Source organism: Pseudonaja textilis, chromosome 10, assembly GCF_049901715.1.
Source record: "Pseudonaja textilis isolate UNSWEBS1 chromosome 10, rPseTex1.2, whole genome shotgun sequence".
NCBI lineage: Eukaryota > Metazoa > Chordata > Lepidosauria > Squamata > Elapidae > Pseudonaja > Pseudonaja textilis.
In genome coordinates, this window is record NC_141999.1 from 23,678,440 (window position 1) to 23,699,096 (window position 20,657).

General features: G+C 46.2%; 1 protein-coding gene across 17 annotated transcripts in view; it reads left to right on the plus strand.

Moving 5' to 3' along the window:
* RYR1 (ryanodine receptor 1) overlaps nt 1–20,657 on the plus strand; it is a 140,519-nt gene that overhangs the window by 97,512 nt on the left and 22,350 nt on the right. For 7 of the 17 annotated variants that reach the window (XM_087939279.1, XM_087939287.1, XM_087939277.1 and 4 more), the window contains 13 exons: nt 983–1,095; nt 1,966–2,062; nt 2,211–2,317; nt 3,586–3,637; nt 4,575–4,637; nt 6,103–6,202; nt 8,544–8,623; nt 10,076–10,152; nt 11,465–11,538; nt 12,268–12,285; nt 18,666–18,746; nt 19,761–19,849; nt 20,268–20,396. In XM_087939279.1, coding sequence (XP_087795405.1) covers nt 983–1,095; nt 1,966–2,062; nt 2,211–2,317; nt 3,586–3,637; nt 4,575–4,637; nt 6,103–6,202; nt 8,544–8,623; nt 10,076–10,152; nt 11,465–11,538; nt 12,268–12,285; nt 18,666–18,746; nt 19,761–19,849; nt 20,268–20,396 — 1,080 coding nt within the window. Of the gene's footprint in view, nt 1–982; nt 1,096–1,965; nt 2,063–2,210; nt 2,318–3,585; nt 3,638–4,574; nt 4,638–6,102; nt 6,203–8,543; nt 8,624–10,075; nt 10,153–11,464; nt 11,557–12,267; nt 12,286–18,665; nt 18,747–19,760; nt 19,850–20,267; nt 20,397–20,657 lie in introns of all 17 variants that reach the window. The other 10 variants (XM_087939288.1, XM_087939278.1, XM_087939285.1 and 7 more) reach the window with 2 other exon arrangements.

Genomic DNA, 20,657 nt, shown 5'->3' on the forward strand with positions numbered 1-20,657 from the left:
TCACAACAGCGATCTCAGTAGCTGCCCAAGTTAAAAGTCAACTTTAAAAAAAAAAATCCCATCAGCAACAAAAAAGCACCAACAATAAATATAAGCAGAATGGCAGCCCAGCTTAACATCAACACTGCAATAACACCCATTACTCAGGACCCCTTATTCTCCCACACCCCCATTCATGGGGACTCATGGTCCATTTTGTTAAAAGTCCTCATTAGATTAAAAAAAAAAACTTATTTCCACTTTTAAAAACTTGTTTCCTTTTTTTAAAAAATCCTTTTTTAACATCAAAATCATCCTTCTAGACCTGTGATGGCGCGTGCCTCACAGCTGATTTTTGGTTGGTTTGAGGCCTTTTTCAGCCTCCCAGAGGCTTGGAAAAAGCCTCCGCAGGCCAAATAGGCCCGTTTTGGTCACTTCCTATAATACCGGAAGTGACGAAATGGGCCTATTTGGCCTGCGGAGGATTTTTTCAAGCCTCTGGGAGGCTGAAAAAGGCCTCAAACCAGCCGAAAATCAGTTGTGAGGCGCAGTGCAGGTAGGGGGGAGCAGCGGGGGAATTGCACGTACATGCGCAGGGGGCTTGGGAGCGCACGCATTGCCTTCTGGGTGCTGGCACGTAAGCGCCTGCACGCGCCCAATTTTTGGCACAGGAGCCCAAAAAGGTTGACCACCACTGTTCTAGACATTCATTCATTAACTGTGCATGCTGAGAGCATATAAGCCTCCAAGACAATTCAGTGGACTTGTCAGCTGTCCAGTTAACCACAAGTCACTCGGGAAGGCCTTGCGAATATGATAAGAGTGGATTGGGACCTAGTAACCCATCTTCTTGATGGATCATGGGAGGTTTCAGAGGCAGGAACCTCAAAGGAGAAATACAAAGAAATGGCAAGGAAGCCACTGATCCGGAAAAGGAGGTGGAGGAGTGAAGCACTAGTTATCCTGTCTTCCAACCCCGATTCTCTTCTGCCTTCTCCTGCAGTTAGAGCACCCGTACAAATCCAAGAAAGCCGCGTGGCACAAATTGCTCTCCAAGCAACGGCGGCGTGCAGTGGTGGCGTGCTTCCGCATGACGCCCCTCTATAACCTGCCCAGGTGAGTTAATACAGCTGGATTGGCTGGTCCACTGATTGGAATAAGTATCATTCCATACATGGATTCACCTCTTGCAGCCAGAATTGGACAACTCGCCTCCTCCGCCAACTCGCCTCCTCCGCCAGCTCACCTCAGACAACTCACCATGGTCAACTCACCATGGGAAAAGCTCTCTGCAGGACAATTCAACAATTTAATTATTTAAAATATTTTTTAAAAGTATTTTAATTATTGTCATTCACATTCCATTTTGTCCCTCCTTTGGCATTCATTCTTTCTTTAAGAGCAGTAGCTTAGACTTTTTACCACTTCACAGTGATATATAACAATTCGGTTTAATTATTTAAAATAGTTTTTTAAAAGTATTTTAACTTTCGTCCCTCAAATTTCATTTTCTCCCTCCTTTGGCATTCATTCTTTCCTTAATAGCAATAGCACCTAGACTTATAGACTGCTTCATGGGTACTTTACGTCCCTATCTAAGTTTTATAGAGTCAGCATATTGCCGCCAACAATCTGGGTCCTTGGAAGGATGGAAGGCTGAGTCAACTTTGAGCTGGTAGAATCGAACTGCCAAATTGCAGGCAGGCAGCAGAAGTAGCCTGCAATACTGCACTCTGACCATTGCACCACCGAGGCTCATGATTAATGATTCTATTCGACTATTCCTTCGATATTAACGTAGCTCTTGTCCCGTGACAAGTCGTTCTGCAGCGAGTTGGCCATGGTGAATTGTCCTGTGGCAAGTTGGCCAAGGCGAGTTGGCCATGGCAAGTTGGCCCAGGCGAGTTGCGTTTCCCTAACGCTGCCAAAATGGGAATCATCTGGCTGGGGTGGAGGACATGATCGACCTGCCTTTCTGCTACTCAGGCATCGTGCTTGCAACATGTTCCTGGAGAGCTACAAGTATTCCTGGATCTTCAGTGAAGAGCATCCCTTTGAAGACAGAATGATCGATGATCTATCTGTGAGTCTTCCTGGGGGAAAGAACCTAAGGTCGGCTGGGGGTGGGGGTGGTTTGAATGCCCGTCCCACGGTAGTTGTTTAGGGGAAATGCTACATCTCAGATCTGATTTCTAATTGCTCTTTTTCCTATTGTGGGATGTGGGATGTAGAAACCTGGGCCGCAGGAAGAGGAAGAGGAAGAGGAGGAGGAAAAGAAGCCAGACCCTTTGCACCAGCTCATTCTCCATTTTAGCAGGACGGCGTTAACAGAAAAGAGGTTGGTAGCGGCAGTAGAGTCCAGAGCCCAGCGTGAATTTGGGTTCAAAACGGATGAAGTAGCCATAGCTGAAACGTTCTGCCCTGATGTAGAAGGGTGGAGCCAAGAGAGGAATCAGCCTGGAATCCTTACGTTCTCACAAGGGGTTGAAGTCCAATCTTCTTGAATTCTATTAGCTCCTATCAAGTGACAATTTAGTGCCGATCACTGGTTGACTTAGAGCCTTGGGTAGAGGCAGGAGCAATAGTTCAGCTGGGACTTAATGTGTGGGCCTGATCCTGGACTATGGTGCAAGAGTGAGGGAGAAGTTCGGTGGGACATCAAGATTCAACCAAGGGATAGGATTCTACCGGTTCGGGCAAACCAGATGTTAAATTTGAATCTGGTTTGCCGGACCAATATTTGAACCGACTGACTGGCCTGGCCCGGCCCTCCCAGGAGTCTCCATGTGGCCCATTTTCACGGAGACTATGGTAGGGAGAAAAACAGGCCTTCCAGAAGTCCAGAAACGGGCCTACTTCCGGCTTCCGGAGGGCCTCCAGAGCCCGGGGAGGCTGTTTTCACCCTCCCAGAGGCCCGAGGGAAACTTCCAGACTCTGGGGAAAGCAAAAAACGGCCCTCCCGGAAGTTCTGGTAGGCCACGCCCACCATGTCCACATGACTATTTTTCCACACTTAACAACTGTTGCAGCATCCCCAGTCATGAGAGGCCAGGCGAGGAGATGCGCGCCTCAATGTGAGTGATGTTGAGTTGGCCACGCCCACCCAGTCACATGACAACCAAGCCACGTCCATGCAGTCACATGACCACCAAGCCACGTCCATGCAGTCACATGACAACCAAGCCACGTCCATGCAGTCACATGACCGCTAAGCCACGTCCACCCAGTCACATGACAACCAAGCCACGTCCATGCAGTCACATGACCGCCAAGCCACGTCCACCCAGTCACATGACCACCAAGCCACGCCCACCACCTGAGCTACACCCACAGAACCGGTTGTTAAAAATTTTGAATCCCACCCCTGCTCTTGTCCACGATCTCACCCTTTATCCTCCACAGAAGGGATAGAGGTTCTTCTCCTAGGGCTGATGGAGTAAGGAGTCTGCGTGGCTTGTATGGGTCAGTTTTCTACAACTTGAGTCCCTCCAAGCTTGGTTGCCTTGAAACTTCCAGGAATTCTTGGCTGATTTGAGGAGTTGGAATTCAGTTTACCCGGAGGTGGGTGGACTGTTGTTGATCCTGAACTTGTTTACTTTATTTCAGCAAACTGGATGAAGACTATCTGTACATGGCCTACGCTGACATCATGGCCAAGGTGAGGAAGAGATGGAACATTTCAGTCTTGCCTCAAATGCTGAATGTCTTGCTATGTTGTCGTCTCTTGCAAATGCTGCACCAAACATTTTGTGGCTCGTTGGCTGTTCACCAAAAATGGGTGGGGCAGGACCTGTTGGTGGGAAGGTTTGGGGGAAAGGGGGCGCAACCCATTTTTGGTTTTTATATGTACTCTGGAATGGGTCATGGCTGGAACAGTATCAGACACAAGCGACCAAATCCACATGTGAAGTATTCGAGTTGACTACTGTACTTTATTGTGTTCTACCTGTCAGGATTCCGGCAATTACCCCCAATTAAATCACGAGTCTCAAGCCAAACTTTCAAAACTTCAAAAGGATTTATCGGGAATTAACATGGCCAGCACTGCCTGGGTGTAGCCGACTCTGAGACATGTAATTCACGGTCACCCTTGACCCTGGTTTTCCCCCACCCCCTGGGTGTATCGGAATTCATATTCTCCAATGGGACACATCCATAGCCCAGAATCATCAATCATGCTCTCCAGTTAGAATTTTGCACGGCAGAAACCTCAGTCACCTAGTTAATATCTTTGAAAACTATGTATGGAATGCGCTTTCGGTTTGTAAGCTGCCGCACTGCTCCCCCCTCCCTTTCTGTTGGCAACTCTAAAAAGACCATGGAAATATTTTATGAGTTGACACTACCCACACTACAAGAATCTCCTCGGTCTGCTTGCCTTCGCTTGGGAACAAACAGATAAGGTCCCATGGAACTTAGGCGGTGTCAGATCTAAATCTTTTGCAGCTGTGCAGGGACTCAAGGCTAACTCCTTGCTTGATCCCTCCTCCATTGCCAGGCTTGGGAGTTTTCCAGCAGACAGTTGTGGAAAGGGTCTTCATGTACCTGTGTTGTCGCTCACCCCTTTTTTTCTTTTTACTCCCTGGGACTTTTAGAGCTGTCACATTAATGAAGGAGAAGAAGGCGACGGGGAAGAGGAAGAAGAAGTGCCGTTTGAGGTTAGTGACTTCTCTCTTCTCAACTTCCCAAATTGGTTTTTGGACACTTTAACCTGCAGGTCAAATCTGGTCGAATCTTCCTTCTTGATTAGATGACCTGCACACTCCCAACTTGCCAAGAGGGTCAAAACGATCCAGATGTGAAAGTGAATCCCATATTTCAAAAATAGGAAAATGACAGCCTAGCACAGTTGGTAGATGCACCTCAACAATACCAGATAAATTCATGTTTGCTTCCAACAACTTGCTGTGTGCAGCTTCCTATTTTATACACTATGTTCCCAGCTGCAGCTAATGAAGGGAATCAGGGCCCTTTCCTCCCCCGTAAGCCACTCAACTCGCTTTGCTCCCTTCTCTGTTCCTCCCTGCATGCCCTATGATGAAGAGGGAGTGGGCCTGGGTCTTCCTCTGAATTCCCTCTCCCTTGCTCTGCCCAGCCAGACTTTGCCCTTCCCCAGTTTCCTCCACAGCCAACAGAGCCACACACTCCCACTCCCTGTCAGCTGTTTGGCTTCCCCCTCTGAGTCAGATTCCAACAGGGACATGACAGGAGAAGGGAGATCCCTTCAAAAACCTCGTACCATCTAGTGAACATTCATAAAAATAGCAGGAGAGACCTGGGGTGTGTCAAACCTGCCTAATCCATCATTCCATGTCCTCCTAATAGCCAAACAGATGCGGAAGGGGAGTTCAACCATCCTTGTCATTTTCCAATAGCTGATGTGTCAAGGATACTGCCAAAAATGCAGGAGGCGATAAACAGCCATCAAGATCAATAGCGTTTGAAGGCACTTCCATGAATTCGGCCACTCCCCTTCTAGAAATCTTCTAAATGACCACGAAGATTCAATGCTGCATTGTATAAAGAAGTCTCTCCTCTTATTAATTTCTCATCTTCATGTAGGGTTTGGTCTGGTTAAGGCACCAGGCTGGAAAGCGGGAGTTCTAGTCCTATTTTTAGACATGAAAGCCAACTAGGTGACTTTGGACCAATTGCTAGGAGATGGTGAATTCTAGTCTGGCCCTAGGCACGAAAGTTGGCTGGGTGACTTTGGTGCCAGTCACCAGGAGACGGTGAGATCTAGTCCCGCCTTTGTCATGAAAGCTGGCTGGGTGACCAGTCCGTCTCTCTCAGCCCAATCCACCTCACTGGATTGTTGTTGTGGGAAAAATAGGAGAAGACATGCAGGATATATGGCATGTGTTGCCTTATATTGTAAAGGTAATAACGGTGGGATTATAAACGAACAAATACATTTCATTTTAGCGATCGACTTGAATTTTAACGTTGTAAGAGACAAAGGAAGTTCTACCTTTGGGGAGCTTCTAAAAAGCTGCACACCGCCCCAGGCAGGCCCCAGAAAATACCTGCAATGCTTGTATCTGGATTTTGCACACCAATAGAAGAAGTCTCCCCGTCTTCCGCCTGTAACCTCGTCCCTCCTACTCCTTTGTCTTCTTGCAGGAGAAGGAGATGGAGAAGCAGAAACTCTTGTACCAGCAATCCCGACTTCACAATCGCGGAGCAGCCGAGATGGTCCTTCAAATGATTAGCGCCTGTAAAGGTTAGAAAGGATTCTACTTTATCCTCCTTCTTATCTCCGGCAAAGAGTGGATTACTTCATCCCAAGAAGTAATCTTAACTAATTAGTCAGGAAGGACCAGAGCTTATTTACAAAACTTATAATTTACAGTTTACTTTACAATTTACAAAATAAGCATTGGTTTAGCGAGCGTTCGAAGAAGAAGTCGTCGTAATGGCCAAGCATGGATATCATCACCCTGTACCAAAAGAGATACAGGAAGGACTGGAGTGGGAGGGAGAGAAAGAAGAACAATTTGGCAGAGAGTATATGAACTTGCCCTTGAGGACTTGATAGTAGGAAGAGGAAGGTATCACTAATATCTTCTGGCATTAAACTTTAGTCTAACAACAATGAAGTCAAGACCCAAGAACCAAAAGTGAAGTTGCTTCTTAGTTTCTTTATTGTTTTTTCACTTACAGACAGGATCTTGCCAGACTAAAGCAGCTATCTGCATAACTATAAATGTATTCTGTGAACTGCTAAGGAGAGGCAAACGAACATGTCCTTGCGGTCTTGATAGTAGGAAGAGGAAAGTGTTGCTAATATTAGTCTGGCAAGACTGATGTCACAAAAACCAAGAAGAACACATGGAATTACTTCTTAATTGCTTCATTGTATTTTCACTGACAGACAGAATCTTGCCAGACTAAAGCAACTATCCACATAACTTTAGATGTATTCTGTGAACCGCTAAGGAGGGACTGTGTTAGCCCTCTTCCTCCCTCCCAGACATGCCAAACTCCACTGCCTCTTTGCCATCTGGGAAAAAGCCCCTCCAGACTACAGGCTGTCCTCAACTTACGACAGTTCGTTTAGTGACTGCTCCAAGTTACAACAGCACTGAAAAAAGGGACTTACGATCGTTTTTCACAAGTAGGACCATAGCAGCATCCTTGTAATCACAGGTTCAAAATTTAGATGCTTGGCAACTGGTTCATATCTATGATAGTTGCGTTGTCCCGGGATCTTGTGATCCCTTTTTGTGACCTTCCGACAAGCAAAGACAAGGTGGGAAGCAGGATTCGCTTAACGACCATGTTACTCACTTAACAATTGCAATGGTTTACTAAACACTTCTGATGAGAAAGATCATAAACTGGGGCCAAAGTTTCTTAACAACTATCTTGCCTAGCAAAAGAAATTTTGGGATGAATTGTGGTCGTAAGTTGAGGACTGCCTGTACCGTAAGTAATGCTGTCCATCAACCTTTCTCTCTCTATTTAGCTATAGAAATTAGAAACTTGCTTTGCTTTTGAGTTTACATTTTTAGGATCTTGGCTAGATTTCCAATTTTGGGAGAGAGGTGGCTGGAGAAACTTTTCAAGGTCTTAAACTGTCACATTTTGTGACAGTTTCAAACTAAACATTAGTTAGAGTGCCGTGATGGCAAACCTATGGCACGCGTGCCACAGGTGACACACAGAGCCATTTCTGTGGGCACGCAAACCCCAGCCAAACATACCTGCACTGCACATGCGTGCGCCTCCCAGCTGATTTTGGGCCTGTTTGAGGTCAGTTCTGCCCTCCTAGAGGCTCAAGGAAAGCCTTTGTAGCCTTGGGAGGCCGAAAAATGGGCCTTCTGGAAATACCAGAAGTGTCAAAACGGGCCCATTTTCAGCCTCCCGAGGTTTCCCTCGAGCCTTCAGAAGGGTGAAAACAGCCTCCCCCGGGCTCCAGAGGCTCTCCGGAGGCTGAAAACGGGCACTTCCGGTATTTCCAGAAGGCCTGTTTTTCGGCCTCCTGAGGCTGCAGAGGTTTCCCTCGAGCCTCCGGGAAAGTGGAAACAGCCTCAAATGGGCCAAAAATCAGCTTGGAGGCGCATGCATCCACAGTGCAGGTAAGGGGGTGAGGCAGAGGTGTTGTGCGCACAGGCACGGGGGGGGGCAGGGGGCATTGCATTGTGGGGGGCTGACGCATACGCGCTTTGGCACACCACAACAAAAAGGTTCGGCATCACCATTATAGTGCTTTAGCTTTGCACGGCATTTCAAGAGCCAGTAGTCAGGTGTAAGGAATCGAAACAACAAATTATGTTCCAGTTAAGGTGATTTATTACTCGTGCCTGTATACAAGAATCTAATCAAAATGGTCAGCAGTAAATTGCTGCTAAGTAAAAGTTAATGGAATTCAAAATGGACCAGACTTAGAACGTCTGTGGGAACATAAGGATTCCAGGCTGGTTCCTCTCTTGATTCCCCCCTCAGGCTTCTCCTACATCATTCAGGGTCTAAGATCCCTTTTTATTTGGTTTTGGAGAAGAAAGTCACTGTGTTCCAAGACAAGAGATGTCATGAAATAATTTGGTTTTCTGCCTTGACAGGGGAGCCTGGGGCCATGGTTTCCTCTACTCTGAAGCTGGGCATCTCCATCCTAAATGGTGGCAATGAGGAAGTACAGCAGGTAAGAAGAAGGAGGCCAGGATTTGGGGCAGGTTCTTCCTTTTGCTAATTCTTGGAGACTGAGAAATAGTTTACTCCAAGGTTAAAAGACTGGATGGAGTATAAAATTGGGACAGAGCCGGGGAAAGTAGTGGGCGGAGTTGGAGAACAGTGATTCAGTGGAAAGCATTCTGGGGAACAGCTAGTGGGTGGGAGACATCTTTAAAAGAAGAGTTGAGAGCAAGCTACAGATCAAATGGATGTTCATTTTGGATATCTACCATGGACCTACATAGAATTGTAGAATTAACTCAGGAGTCCTCAAACTTGACAGATTTAAGGCTTGTGGACTTCAACTCCCAGAATCCCTCCTCCGGTCACGTTAGGAATTCTGGGAGTTGAAGTCCACAAGTCTTAAACTTGCCAACTTTGAAGATAGAAATAGAATAGAATAGAATAGAATAGAATAGAATAGAATAGAATAGAATAGAATAGAATAGAATAGAATAGAATTCTTTATTGGCCAAGTGTGATTGGACACACGAGGAATTTGTCTTGGTGCAAATGCTCTCAGTGTACATAAAAGAAAAGATACATTTGTCAAGAGTCAAGAATCATCAGGTACAACATTTAATAATAGTCACAGGGTACAATAAGCAATCCAATCATACTTTGAAACAGCCCATATAAATTGTAAGGATACAAGCGAGAAAATTACAGTCATACAGTCCCAAGTGGGAGGGGATGGGTGATAAGGAGTGATGAGAAGGTTAATAGTAATAGTAGTGCAGACTTTGTGATAGTTGAAAAGTGTTGAGGGAATTATTTGTTTAGCAGACTGATGGCTTTCGGGGGAAAAAAATGTCCTTGTGTCTAGTTGTTCTGGTGTGCAGTGCTCTATAGTGTCGTTTTGAGGGTAGAAGTTGAAACAGTATATGTCCAGGATGTGAGGGATCTGTAGATATTTTCACAGCCCTCTTTTTGACTTGTGCAGTATTATACAGGTCCTCAATGGAAGGCAGGTTGGTAGCCATTGTTTTTTCTGCAGTCTGTGTCTGTCTTGTTGGGTTGCAGAACCAAACCAGACAGTTTGCAGATGACAGACTCAATCATTCGTCTGTAGAACTGGACCAGCAGCTCTTGAATTAATGGAAGGACTCGGGCCTTTCTGTCTCACCACATGATAGTCCCCTTTGAAGCATCTGATTTTCAGGGTTGGGAGAAGGTACACCACCAAATTCCCTCACAAGGGGACTGGAAGGCTCTGACTAAGTCCCTGCAATGGAGGATAGTGTGGTTCTCCTTCCATCTATAGTACGGTCCTTCTGTAGATTAGACCTTCAGATCTGTAGGTGTGAAGAACAATGATCTATGAAGATAGGAACCTGCAGCGTTATGTTGTATGATTCACCAAAAGCTAAACATTAGGTTCTCTGGTCCTTTCCAAATGTTGACTCTCTCTCTCTTTCTTCAGAAAATGCTGGATTATCTGAAAGAGAAACGTGAGGTGGGATTCTTCCAGAGTGTCCAGGGACTAATGCAGACCTGCAGGTACGTAGTGGTGTCTTCTACTTTTTTCTTTGGTTTCAATACTTCTCGTTGTCTTCTTGTCCACGGTCTGGCGCTTGAAGTCTTCTAGATTCAGCAAGATCTACCGACTGGATAAGATCTATTTGTGGAATTATAAACTTACACATTTCAGTCCATGTCTCTTTCCCATACTTCTGGTTAAAAGGGAAGGCTGTGAAAGACTTCAACTTCACTGATGGGTCCTCTCTGGGGACAGGGAAATGCCAAGAATGTTGAGGTCACCATGAGTATCTCCTGGAGAGAGATGGGAAGAAATGAGAGATGCACTCCAAGATGTGGTAGACTAAAGCTTGGAGCTCCGTAAAAGCAATTTGGGAAGGACTATGGGGACTCCAGATTTGAGGATGACTTCCTATAAGCCACCTTTTCCATCTGTGGGACTGCTGTGTATGCCTGATATTTAATTTCCCACAAAGCTTTAAAGCTAAGTTGGGGCATCGCAGGAAATTAAGATGGTGACTCAGATCAAGAGGTAACATCACTAGGGCATCTGTTGGCCAAGCAGTTGTTTTGCCTGCCGCTGCTCAAGATGGAGTCCTAAGACACAAGAAGATTAAGATTATTTGTGAATGAGGTAACACATAGTAAGGAAGCTTTCTTGTTGGATCTGTCTTGGTCCAGAGAAATTCAGTAGAAGTTAAACTAGGTCAATGTTTGTTGTGGTTAGCCGGCAGCAGGTGAGGACGGCTGAGGAGAGCGAGGACTCAGTTGAGGGGCCAGGACCATGAGGGAGTGGACTGCTGCCTTCAGAGATTGTGGGGGCTGGCAGCAGTGATGAGGAGGTTCCCGAGGAGCCTGTGCCAAGTGCGCGTGTGTGCAGGATTGCTTGTAGGAAAGAGCAGCTACAACGCACGGGTGACTCGGGAGTAAGGCTGCAAGGTAATGGCCCCTCCTTCAAGAAGATAAAAGCCAGCTGTGAAACGAACGTACTTTGCAGAAGGCAAAGACCTTTTGAAACCCCAGCCTCGTGGACATTCCAGTATCTTGAGTTTGTACTTGAAGATTCTTGTATTGCAAATTATTTCTTGTCTGTTATCTTTTGGCAAGTCTCGCACAGTTTGGCAAGGCTTGTGCTTAGCTAATTGTTTTGCAAAAGCATTACAAGGTTTCTGTTCCCTTTGGATGGTGTTTGATTTGTTGGGAAAGAGCGTGGGTCAGAACAATATTATAACCGTCATCCTGGGAGCTGCTACCCCAGTGTTTATTGGTCCTGCAACTGCTATTCTACTGTGTCCTCCTCACCTCCTGTTCCGTACCTCCCCTTCATTTGCAGCGTGCTGGACCTCAACGCCTTTGAGAGGCAAAACAAGGCTGAAGGACTTGGGATGGTAACAGAAGAAGGAACAAGTAAGTCCTTCTACCCTGGTTTGAAGTGCTCCGGCAAATCGACCAAGAACCAAGCTCATCCTGTTTGTCTCAGCTCTTCTGCCTCCTGAGGCAGGCGGGAGGCAGCACCCTACCCTCCTTCCAACCTTCCCAAAGTTGAGTTTGGCCACCAGATTTTGTGGGGGAGGCCCCCATGGCCCAAAAATATTCAGCAGGGGAAGGCCAGGAAGCTTTGCATGTGATGCATCATCTCCTGGTTTATGTTTGCTGGAAAACATCTTCCTGGGCAGGATGTGGAGCAGGCTCAGCGTTGTTTTGAAGGATGGGGGCAGAGTTTGCATCTCTGGGGACAGATGCAAAAAAGGTTTTGTTTTTTTCCCCAAGATGGACACTGGCTTCTTTCCCAAGCCTGCCCAGTGTTCATCCTCTCCCTCCTCTTCCTCCAGTCCTCTGCATATCCTCTTTGTGTTCACTGCTTCCTTCTGATAAGGCGCGGATTAATTGAGATCCCTAAAACCAATAATGGATTTTCCCCATTCCCCTTCCTCCATCCCAGGTTTTCTGGTCTCATCCGTTCTCTGTTCCATGTTAAACGGCACTTTAATCTATTTTGATTTTATTTTGCTCCCTCTCTCTGGTTTATAATGGTCTCCTTTTCCTTCTGGGACTCACCTCCTCTCTCCTCCTTCCTCCTTCTCTCCTTTCCCCTCCCCTCCCCTCTCCTGGTGTGACCGCTGCCCCCTCCCTCAGTCATCAGTCGTGAAAATGGTAAATAATCTCTTTTGCTTTTTGTGAAATTGTGGTTGTTTTTTTTTCCTTTGATGGTCAGTTTCTCGGCTTTTTCTTTTTCTTTTCATTTTAATTGCCCTTTTCTAACCCGAGAGATTGAAAGCTAGAAAGAAAGAAAGAAACTGATCAGAATCCCCTCTTCCCATTTCCTCCCAAACCTGGTTTAGAATCTAGGATCCTAGAACCCCGAAGGAATTCACCACGGGTGTCTAACAAACTAGGGGCTGAAAACGGAAGGACCATCAGAAGGTCCTGCATTTTGGAACTACTAGATCAGGGATCTGAAAACTTGGCTACTTTAAGACTCAGGGACTTCAAACTCCCAGAATTCCCCAGCCATCCTGGCTGGCTGGCTGGAGAATTCTGGGAATTGAAGTCCACGAGCCTTAAAGTAGCCAAGTTTGAGGAGCCCTGTACTAGACAATGGGCAAGATGAATGTCGCGATGGGGATTCTCAGAAAGAACTTCGATGAAGTTTGCTCAAGTTTGTGTTGGGAATGGTTGGGTCGTCTACAGCCACATGTCCTTAGGAATCTGAAAGTTCTAGACAGCTCCAATTCTACAGTCTTCAGACCAGATTTGATATTGGTGATCAAATCCCCAAATTACCTCAACTGAGAATCTGGGCTTTGCCTGGAATCTCAACTGAAGCAGACAGGAGGTTATAACCTCTGGTCCTATCAAGGATAATGGTAGATCGATCCCTCCACGGTTGAACCATCTGTGCTTCTCAGTTGGAGGTGGGCTGACTAGCTAGGTTGGTCTGTTCTTTGGAAACTGGGCCTTGATTTATGGACAGGATGGCTAGTTTTCTCATTCGAGGCCTAAGAAAGGAGCAGTTTTGGATAGTCAACTCGGAAGACCAGCAGCCAAGCTAGGTTTCAACCCTAGTTGGAGAAACACCTGCAGTTTGGTGTTTCCTGGGATTCCACTGAAGTTCAAAGTTCACGATGGGGTAGCTTCCCCACCATGGAAGACGGTTGGGTTCTTCCCTGACAGTGAGAAGAATCCAACAATCTTCCATGTTAGGGAAGCAACTTGCTTTTGAGTGAAGGCATCATGATCAGCCAGGACCTGACTGGAAAAACATAGAAAGATAAATAGAATAACTTTATCGTCATTATGTATACTAATTGGTATACACTGAAATTAAATTTTGTTGCATATACCTCTCAAAGGATCACCACTTCCAATATGCACTACATAAACATGACAGGATAATAAATGAAAAAATACAAAATTATGCATATACCCACGTATATTATATAACCCATAGAAACAACACAGGTTCAGATGTATACATGTACATGGTGAAAAAAACAAATCTTGCGAGTTTACCAGACGGATGGCCTAGGGAACAAAGCTGTTACAGTATCTGGTAGTCCTGCTAGAAATACTTCAAAACCTCCTCCCAGAGGGAAGCAACAGAAACAGACCGTAAAGTGGGTGTGTGGGATCTCCAACAATGCTTTGAGCTCTAAGCACATAGCACTTATAAGCAGTATCCTGAATTACGGGAAGCGAGCTTCCTATATAATCTAATAATCTTGGTTGTCCTCACCACTCTCTGTAGGGACTTTCTATCTGAGGCACTGCAGCCACCATATGAAACAGTGATGCAACATGCAGCCCATTCCACCCGTGTCTAACCCTGAACTGTTGGAGGGGGTTCTGATCAGTCTCCAGAGGGGGCAGGAAAGTGTCTTGAACTCTATTTGGTGCATGTCCTTTAGTTGATGAATTTTCCCCGGGTACCACATTCTACCTTCCCCCCACCAAAAAAATTCAAATTGGCATTCTGCACATTGTCTTCTTGTAAGCGATGCCCCTGCCTACTTTGGATGCAGACCTCAATTCTTCACCCACCCACCTGTCCTTTTCTTCTTCGTCCCATTTTCAGAAGTCTTCAGTGTAGCACATTTTGTTGCCTCCATGCCTGCATCTTCCCGCCATTTTGTTCACAGCAATGTTGCCCCGCCATTTTGTCCATAACAGACTTATGTGTTGCCTACCGGCAGTGTTGTCCCAGCTTAGACTGGTGACAAAGGAGGGTGCAAGCTGCAGAATTGTGTGGCTGTGTTGGCGGCATAAGTGCTTTGTAACAGTGCAGCTGTTGAATCCTATGTCTTCAGTACCTGTGTAGGTATTTTCTAATGTTTTGTGTTTTGAAAAGGAGTGTGTCTGTGTATTTGCAAGACAGGTGGGTTAAGCAAGTAGAAAAGTTGCAGACTAGTATATTTACTATGGTTTCTTGGGCCTCAGCCCTGTAGGTAAACTTTCCTTCTCTTAAGAAATGTTGTGTACTGTACATAAGCCCTTGACTTTAGTGACTGAATTTACAACAGCTTTGAAAAAATGGGAATTATCAACGGTCCTTAAATTTAACGACCATCGGCACAATCCTAGCAGTCGTATGATCAATATTTGGACCCTTGGCAATTGGCAGGAGTAACATTATAGTAAATCTGTAGAAATTGAGATAAGGGACATATTTGGCATCTGAAATTGCATTATCCTTTTAGTAACCGTATTCTTATTAAAATCCTAGTTTAATGCAGGAAAGTCTATATTATTATACCACTATCCAGTATTGTTCTTGCAAGTGGTCTTCTAATATTATAGTAACATATTTCTAAGAAGCTCTCATAATAGCGCTTGTTCTAGTAATTGATATAACCTTTCTGTCTCTCTCTCTCTCTCTCTCTCTCTCTGTACTAAATGTTCTTCTACTATAGTAACCTCATAGCAACCACATTATGGCCTTCCTTGTAGTAACTCACCTTAGCACAAGAGCCATATCCATAGATTACGTTCACCCCTCATAAACCGCCCATGTTTTGTGCTTTTAGACAGGAATGTGCAGTGTTTTCAGATAGGACCAAAGAATAATAATAATAATGAGGTCTGGATTTAAAAAAAATAATTTCATTCCAATTTAATTCAATTTAAATTAATGCAATGCACACCGAGTAATTTATGGTGCTCCCCTTTTGTTAGAAATTACAATTAAGAGGACAATTTTGAAGAGCCACATCTTGGGGTCTCCAGATTTGAGTATTTGTGTTCTTGCAGGTGTAAATGTCCTGTCTTTCTAAAACGTTGTAACCATGTTGTCCTGCTTAGCACCTTTGCTTTCTCAGATTTTATTCAGTTGGGTTTTTGAATGGCCTGGGGGTTTTCTGATTCAAATTGCCTTCAGATAAAGTCATATTTAATGTGGTAACTTGGAGCAGCTTCCATCTACAACTGTACAGGTAGTTCTCAACTTACAACTGTTCGTTTAGTGGCTGTTCGAAGCCACAACAGAACTAAAAAAAAGTTGACCTGTGACCATTTTTCACACTTACGACTGCGGCAGCGTCTCCACAGTCACGTAATCAAAATTCGGATGCTAGGCAACTGGTTCGTATTGATGACGGTTGCAGCGTCCATGGGGTTTACGTGATAAGCCCCAGGAATCACATGACAAGCCAAGTCAATGGGGAAGCCAGATTCATTTTAACAACCGCCGTGGTTCACCCGACAACTGTGGCAAGTAAAATGGGGTAAACCTGGCTTAACAACTGTCTGGCTTAACAAGAGAAATTTTGGGGCTCCATTGTGGTCGTACGTCGAGGATTACCTGTCCCCAGTTTGGAAGGGAAGATGGCAGTTCTCGTGGGGAAGGGATGACCTGTGTTCATCCTGGAGACAGCGAAGGCAACTTCACCAACAGTGGAAAAGGGATCAGTCATTGATGCCAGTTGGGACATATGAATCCCACCGAAGGAAGAAAACTGCCTTCATGCGAATGGGGAGGGCAGGCAGGCTGCCAGTCCTTGCCCTCCTCATACTAAAGTTGGATTCATATCTTCATTAATGACCAAGGCCACAGAACGGATGATGGACCTTCTTCTACCACTAATTCTATTAACCTTCACGGGACAGGGCTGGTTCCTGGGTATCTTAATTCTTGTTTTCTTCCTGATCCGTATCGATCTCTATCTCCTTCCACCGCTGTCTTGTCATGCTGCATTTTCTTCGCTTGCATTTTCTTCGTCCTACACTGATCCTCCCTTCCTGTGTTGTGTGTCTCAGTTAGCCGCGAAAAAGGGCCGTTCCCCTGAATGACACGGCAAAGACCGTCCTCAGCCACCAAACATAACGGCAAGCGAGCAGAAGCACGTCAACCGTGGTTCATCCGAACTCTATGCGGTTCTCCCGCCCTCCTCTCTGCTCTCCCACCATAACGCCTCTCATTCCTCCCCTCCCAAGGTTGAAATTCCATCAGGAGCGATGGAAACATTCGGCCGATCTGTTGACATTGAGCTGTGGCTGGGATGTCACAGATGTTGGTTTCCTTCAGCAGAATTTTGTGCACCTTCCTGCCTTCCTTTACGATGGAGTCAAGCCATCCACTAACCAGATGCATGTGAACCCTGATTCTACTAACTTTCCCCCCTGCCCTGAGTCAACCACTGCAGCTCTCACTTCGGCTCGATTCCCCGAGACCCGGTCCTATTTTCTGAATTAAATATTCTTTTGCTCTGAAAATAATCATTTGAGATTGACAGGCACTAAATCTGGGCTTAGAACCCCTCAGCTTTCGTGCCCGTTAGAGGCCAGTTGTTCTGACCCAGCTCCCCAAACCCTCTGAAGTTCAATCAATGATTCCTTTATTAGGAGCGGCGGCAGCCCCGGCAAAAAGTTTCTCTCTCACCGCAGACTAACAAGTCTGTCCAGTAGAGAAATGAATCGTTGTCTGCCACAACGATTCGTCTCCACCGGCTGCCTTTTATCCTCAGAGCTAGGATGGGGCTTCGCGAGCAGTGATGGCTCTTCCTTCACAAGGACTGGGCCATAGATTTCCACTGCTCTCCTCTCCTCTGCCTTCTGCGCATCCGTGCGTCAGGCACTGGATCCAAGCTGTTCCTCCTCTTCCTCATCAGCCACCTCCGGACCTGGGGCTGGTCACTCTCCATCTGAGGGCTGCCCAGGGTCCACCTCTCTCTCTCTCTCTCTGCCAGCTCCATTCCCTCTTCCCACTCAAAGCTCTCAGGTTGCCTTGATGCTGACCCTGACTCCCATGTCACCCCCTCAGCTGCTGGAGGGGCAGGTGGCCACAACACTGTTGTGCATATATTAAGATACTGAAGCCGTCACAAATGGAAGAAGGGGCTTTTGAACTAATTCTTCACTGATTTGCTCTTCAACCGTTCTCTTCTGCGGCTTTTCAAAAAGAGGCTCCTTGGTGCTCTCTGAGCTTGGTTGTTTTCTTGCAGACGTTTCATGAGCCAAACTAGGTAACATCATCAGTGCTGGTAGCCTACTGCTACTTCTACTAGCATTGAGGATGTAACCTAGTTTGGGTCATGAAACGTCTGCAAGAAAACAACCAAGCTCAGAGAGCACCAAGGACCCCTCCATTCAGCCCTCAGCTACAAATATTCTCCTTTATTGGTACTTTTCAAAGAGCAGCCCTATCAGGGAATTTGTGCAGCAAGTGTCAGAGACAACTGACACGACCTTGTAGTTTTATATAAATAAATGTATTTTACAACTATGTATCCAGCAAACTAGATAGTCAGGCAAACGGGAGCATCGTGAGGTAAATCACAGAACAAACAGGGCCCACAGAAGAAAAGGGCGGGAAAAAAGGGAAACTCCCTCTCCACACTCACAGCAACCAATCACAGTGCAGATTGCCTCATGCAGGAGCCCGCCCCCTTCAACCAATATAACTGTGTGTTCTGGCTCGCTGCACAACCCCTCTGTTCCAGTTGCTATATTTAAATATCTACTGCTGGTGCTGCTACTACTAGCACTGATTATGTTCCCTAGCTGGGTCATAAAAGGTCTTCAAGAAAACAACCAAGCTCAGAAGGTACCAAGGACCCCTCATTTCAACCCTGAGCTACAAATATTCTCCTTTATTGGTACTTTACAACGGGTATCACAGACTTTTAATTGCAAATCAAGGATACCTTGACGTCTTCCGTTGTAGCATTGATTTGGCAATGTCATGAAGAGCATCTAAAATTCTGCCAGTTTTTCCCAAGGGGGCTACTGTTTGCAACGGGTAACCGTGGTCCCCAAGCCCTTATTTTTATAATTTTTCAGCCTCCAGGAGAATCCAGCCTCAGTGAGTCCTGCAGGGTTGCGTTTTCACCCAGTGTGCAGCGTATTTTTGCCGTGGGGATTGCCTTGCCCAGACTCGCTTGCGCCCGGCATTGGAGAAGTTCCAGCTTCTAACTAACTGCATCGCTCCCTGCCTACCCGCTCAGCTCATCCCCATTCCTTCTCTCCGCTCCTCCTTGCTACGTTGCGCCTGCTAATGTTAGCCAGTTCTGTCTTTTCCCTCCACCCCTTCCCTGCTCTAGGAGAGAAGGTGATGGCCGACGACCTGTTCACCCAGGACCTCTTTCGGTTCCTGCAACTCCTTTGTGAAGGCCACAACAATGGTAAGTAGAACTTGTTGGACCCAAGAGAAAGAAGGAGGGGAGAGACAGAAATAGGAACCGCTGAATAAACATATGAAGATACAACCCCCTTTATGGAGAGGTGGGGGTCAGCTTATTCTCTAAAGCACCTGAAGGCAGGACAAGGAGCAACGGATCGAAACTAACCAAGGAGAGAACCAACCTAGAACTAAGGAGAAGTTTTCCTGATAGTTAAAATAAATAGATTGCCTCCAGAAGTTGTGAATACTCCAACACTGGAAGTTTTTAAGATGAGATTGGACAAGTGTTCGTGTGAAATGGTGTAGGGTTCCTACCTGGAAAGTCCCTTCCAATTCTGTTATTCTATTATCATCATCATCATCACCATCATCTTTTAACGACCCCATCATCCCTTGCAGGGTGGAGTCTGGGCAACTGAATGGAGCTAGCAAAGTGTTTTATTGGCCGGATGCCCTTCCTGTTGCCAGTGCGGAGTTTTGTTCGGCAGATCTATTCTCAGTGTGCCCAGAGAGAGAAATATCTGCCAATACCTAGGATTGAACTCACAGCATCCTGATTGTGAGCTCCACCTCTAGGCTACCGCACCGCTCTCTGTTATTCTATTAGGATGTCCTCAAAATGTTTGGAATGGTTGAACGTCCGGTCAAAAAAAAATGGTTGCTATTGGAGAAGGTCCATGGAGGTCATACTAACCAGCTAGTAAAATCTAAGAGGGTTGATGGGCTCAAGTTTCCATGTCTAAATTGTGAGACCTTGGAGACGGACGTTCTCCTGCCCTCCAGGACAGCGTTCCTCTGTTGTTCACACATCCCCAACTCTGTGTAGTTTTCTGCATCCTTAGATGAGGCGATGCTGACCAACGCTACAATTTTTATATGATGTCTCATTGGGGATGCTGTCACTCCCAGTACGAATGTGACTGTTATTTATTACAACATGGGCCCAGGTTATTTGTTTTGGTGGACCCAAGAAGGGGGCTGAGGTCGAATTCTCATCCACTGTCTTCCCTGGCAGATTTCCAGAATTATCTGCGGACCCAGACTGGCAACACCACCACTATCAACATCATAATCTGCACCGTTGACTACCTTCTGCGACTTCAGGTGAGAATAGAGACCTCCCAGCTAAAGGTGTCCAAGGGAACAAGCACCGTTTCGGCTCATTTAATGAAAAGAAGGACTAGTGGGGTGACATGATAGCGGCCTTCCAGTATCTGAAGGGCTACCCCAAAGAAGAAGGGGTCAAGCTATTCTCCAAAGCACCAGAAGGCAAGATAAGAAGCAACGGATGGAAGTGTCGTGGCCCACAGAGCTGGCAGCAGAATCGGACAGTGAGGAGGAGGTTGGGGAGGAACATGGGCCAGTTGGAGTGTGAGGAAGTCAGACTAGAAGACCTCCAAGGTCCCTTCCAACTCTGTTATTCACGAATAACTGCTGCATCCACAGCAATAGCTTAGGAGAATTATCCTGTGGCTGTCGGACTTTCACAAGATGTTATCTTCCTCCCCTTCCAAATATCCAGGAGTCCATCAGTGACTTTTACTGGTATTATTCAGGCAAGGACGTAATCGACGATCAGGGCAAACGCAACTTCTCCAAAGCGATGTCCGTAGCCAAGCAGGTCTTCAACAGCCTCACGGAATACATCCAGGTATGGCTTTGGAGATGGGGAGGTTCCACAGGGAGAGACCCATCTCCAGAAGGTGTTGCACCTGGGCCTTGGGGTTCTTTTAATATCCCCCCTCCCCCCCACCCGAGGATGTGAACCTCCAATAAGGAAACCATGAGTTTATGATCGGCTTATGTGCCTCAACCTTGCGAGATCAGCTCAGGGCGGGGCGGCGAAAACCTTTGTCATTTAGGGTTGGTCCGAATGCCCTTGTCAGGCTCATCTCGGTCTTCCTTCTGCATG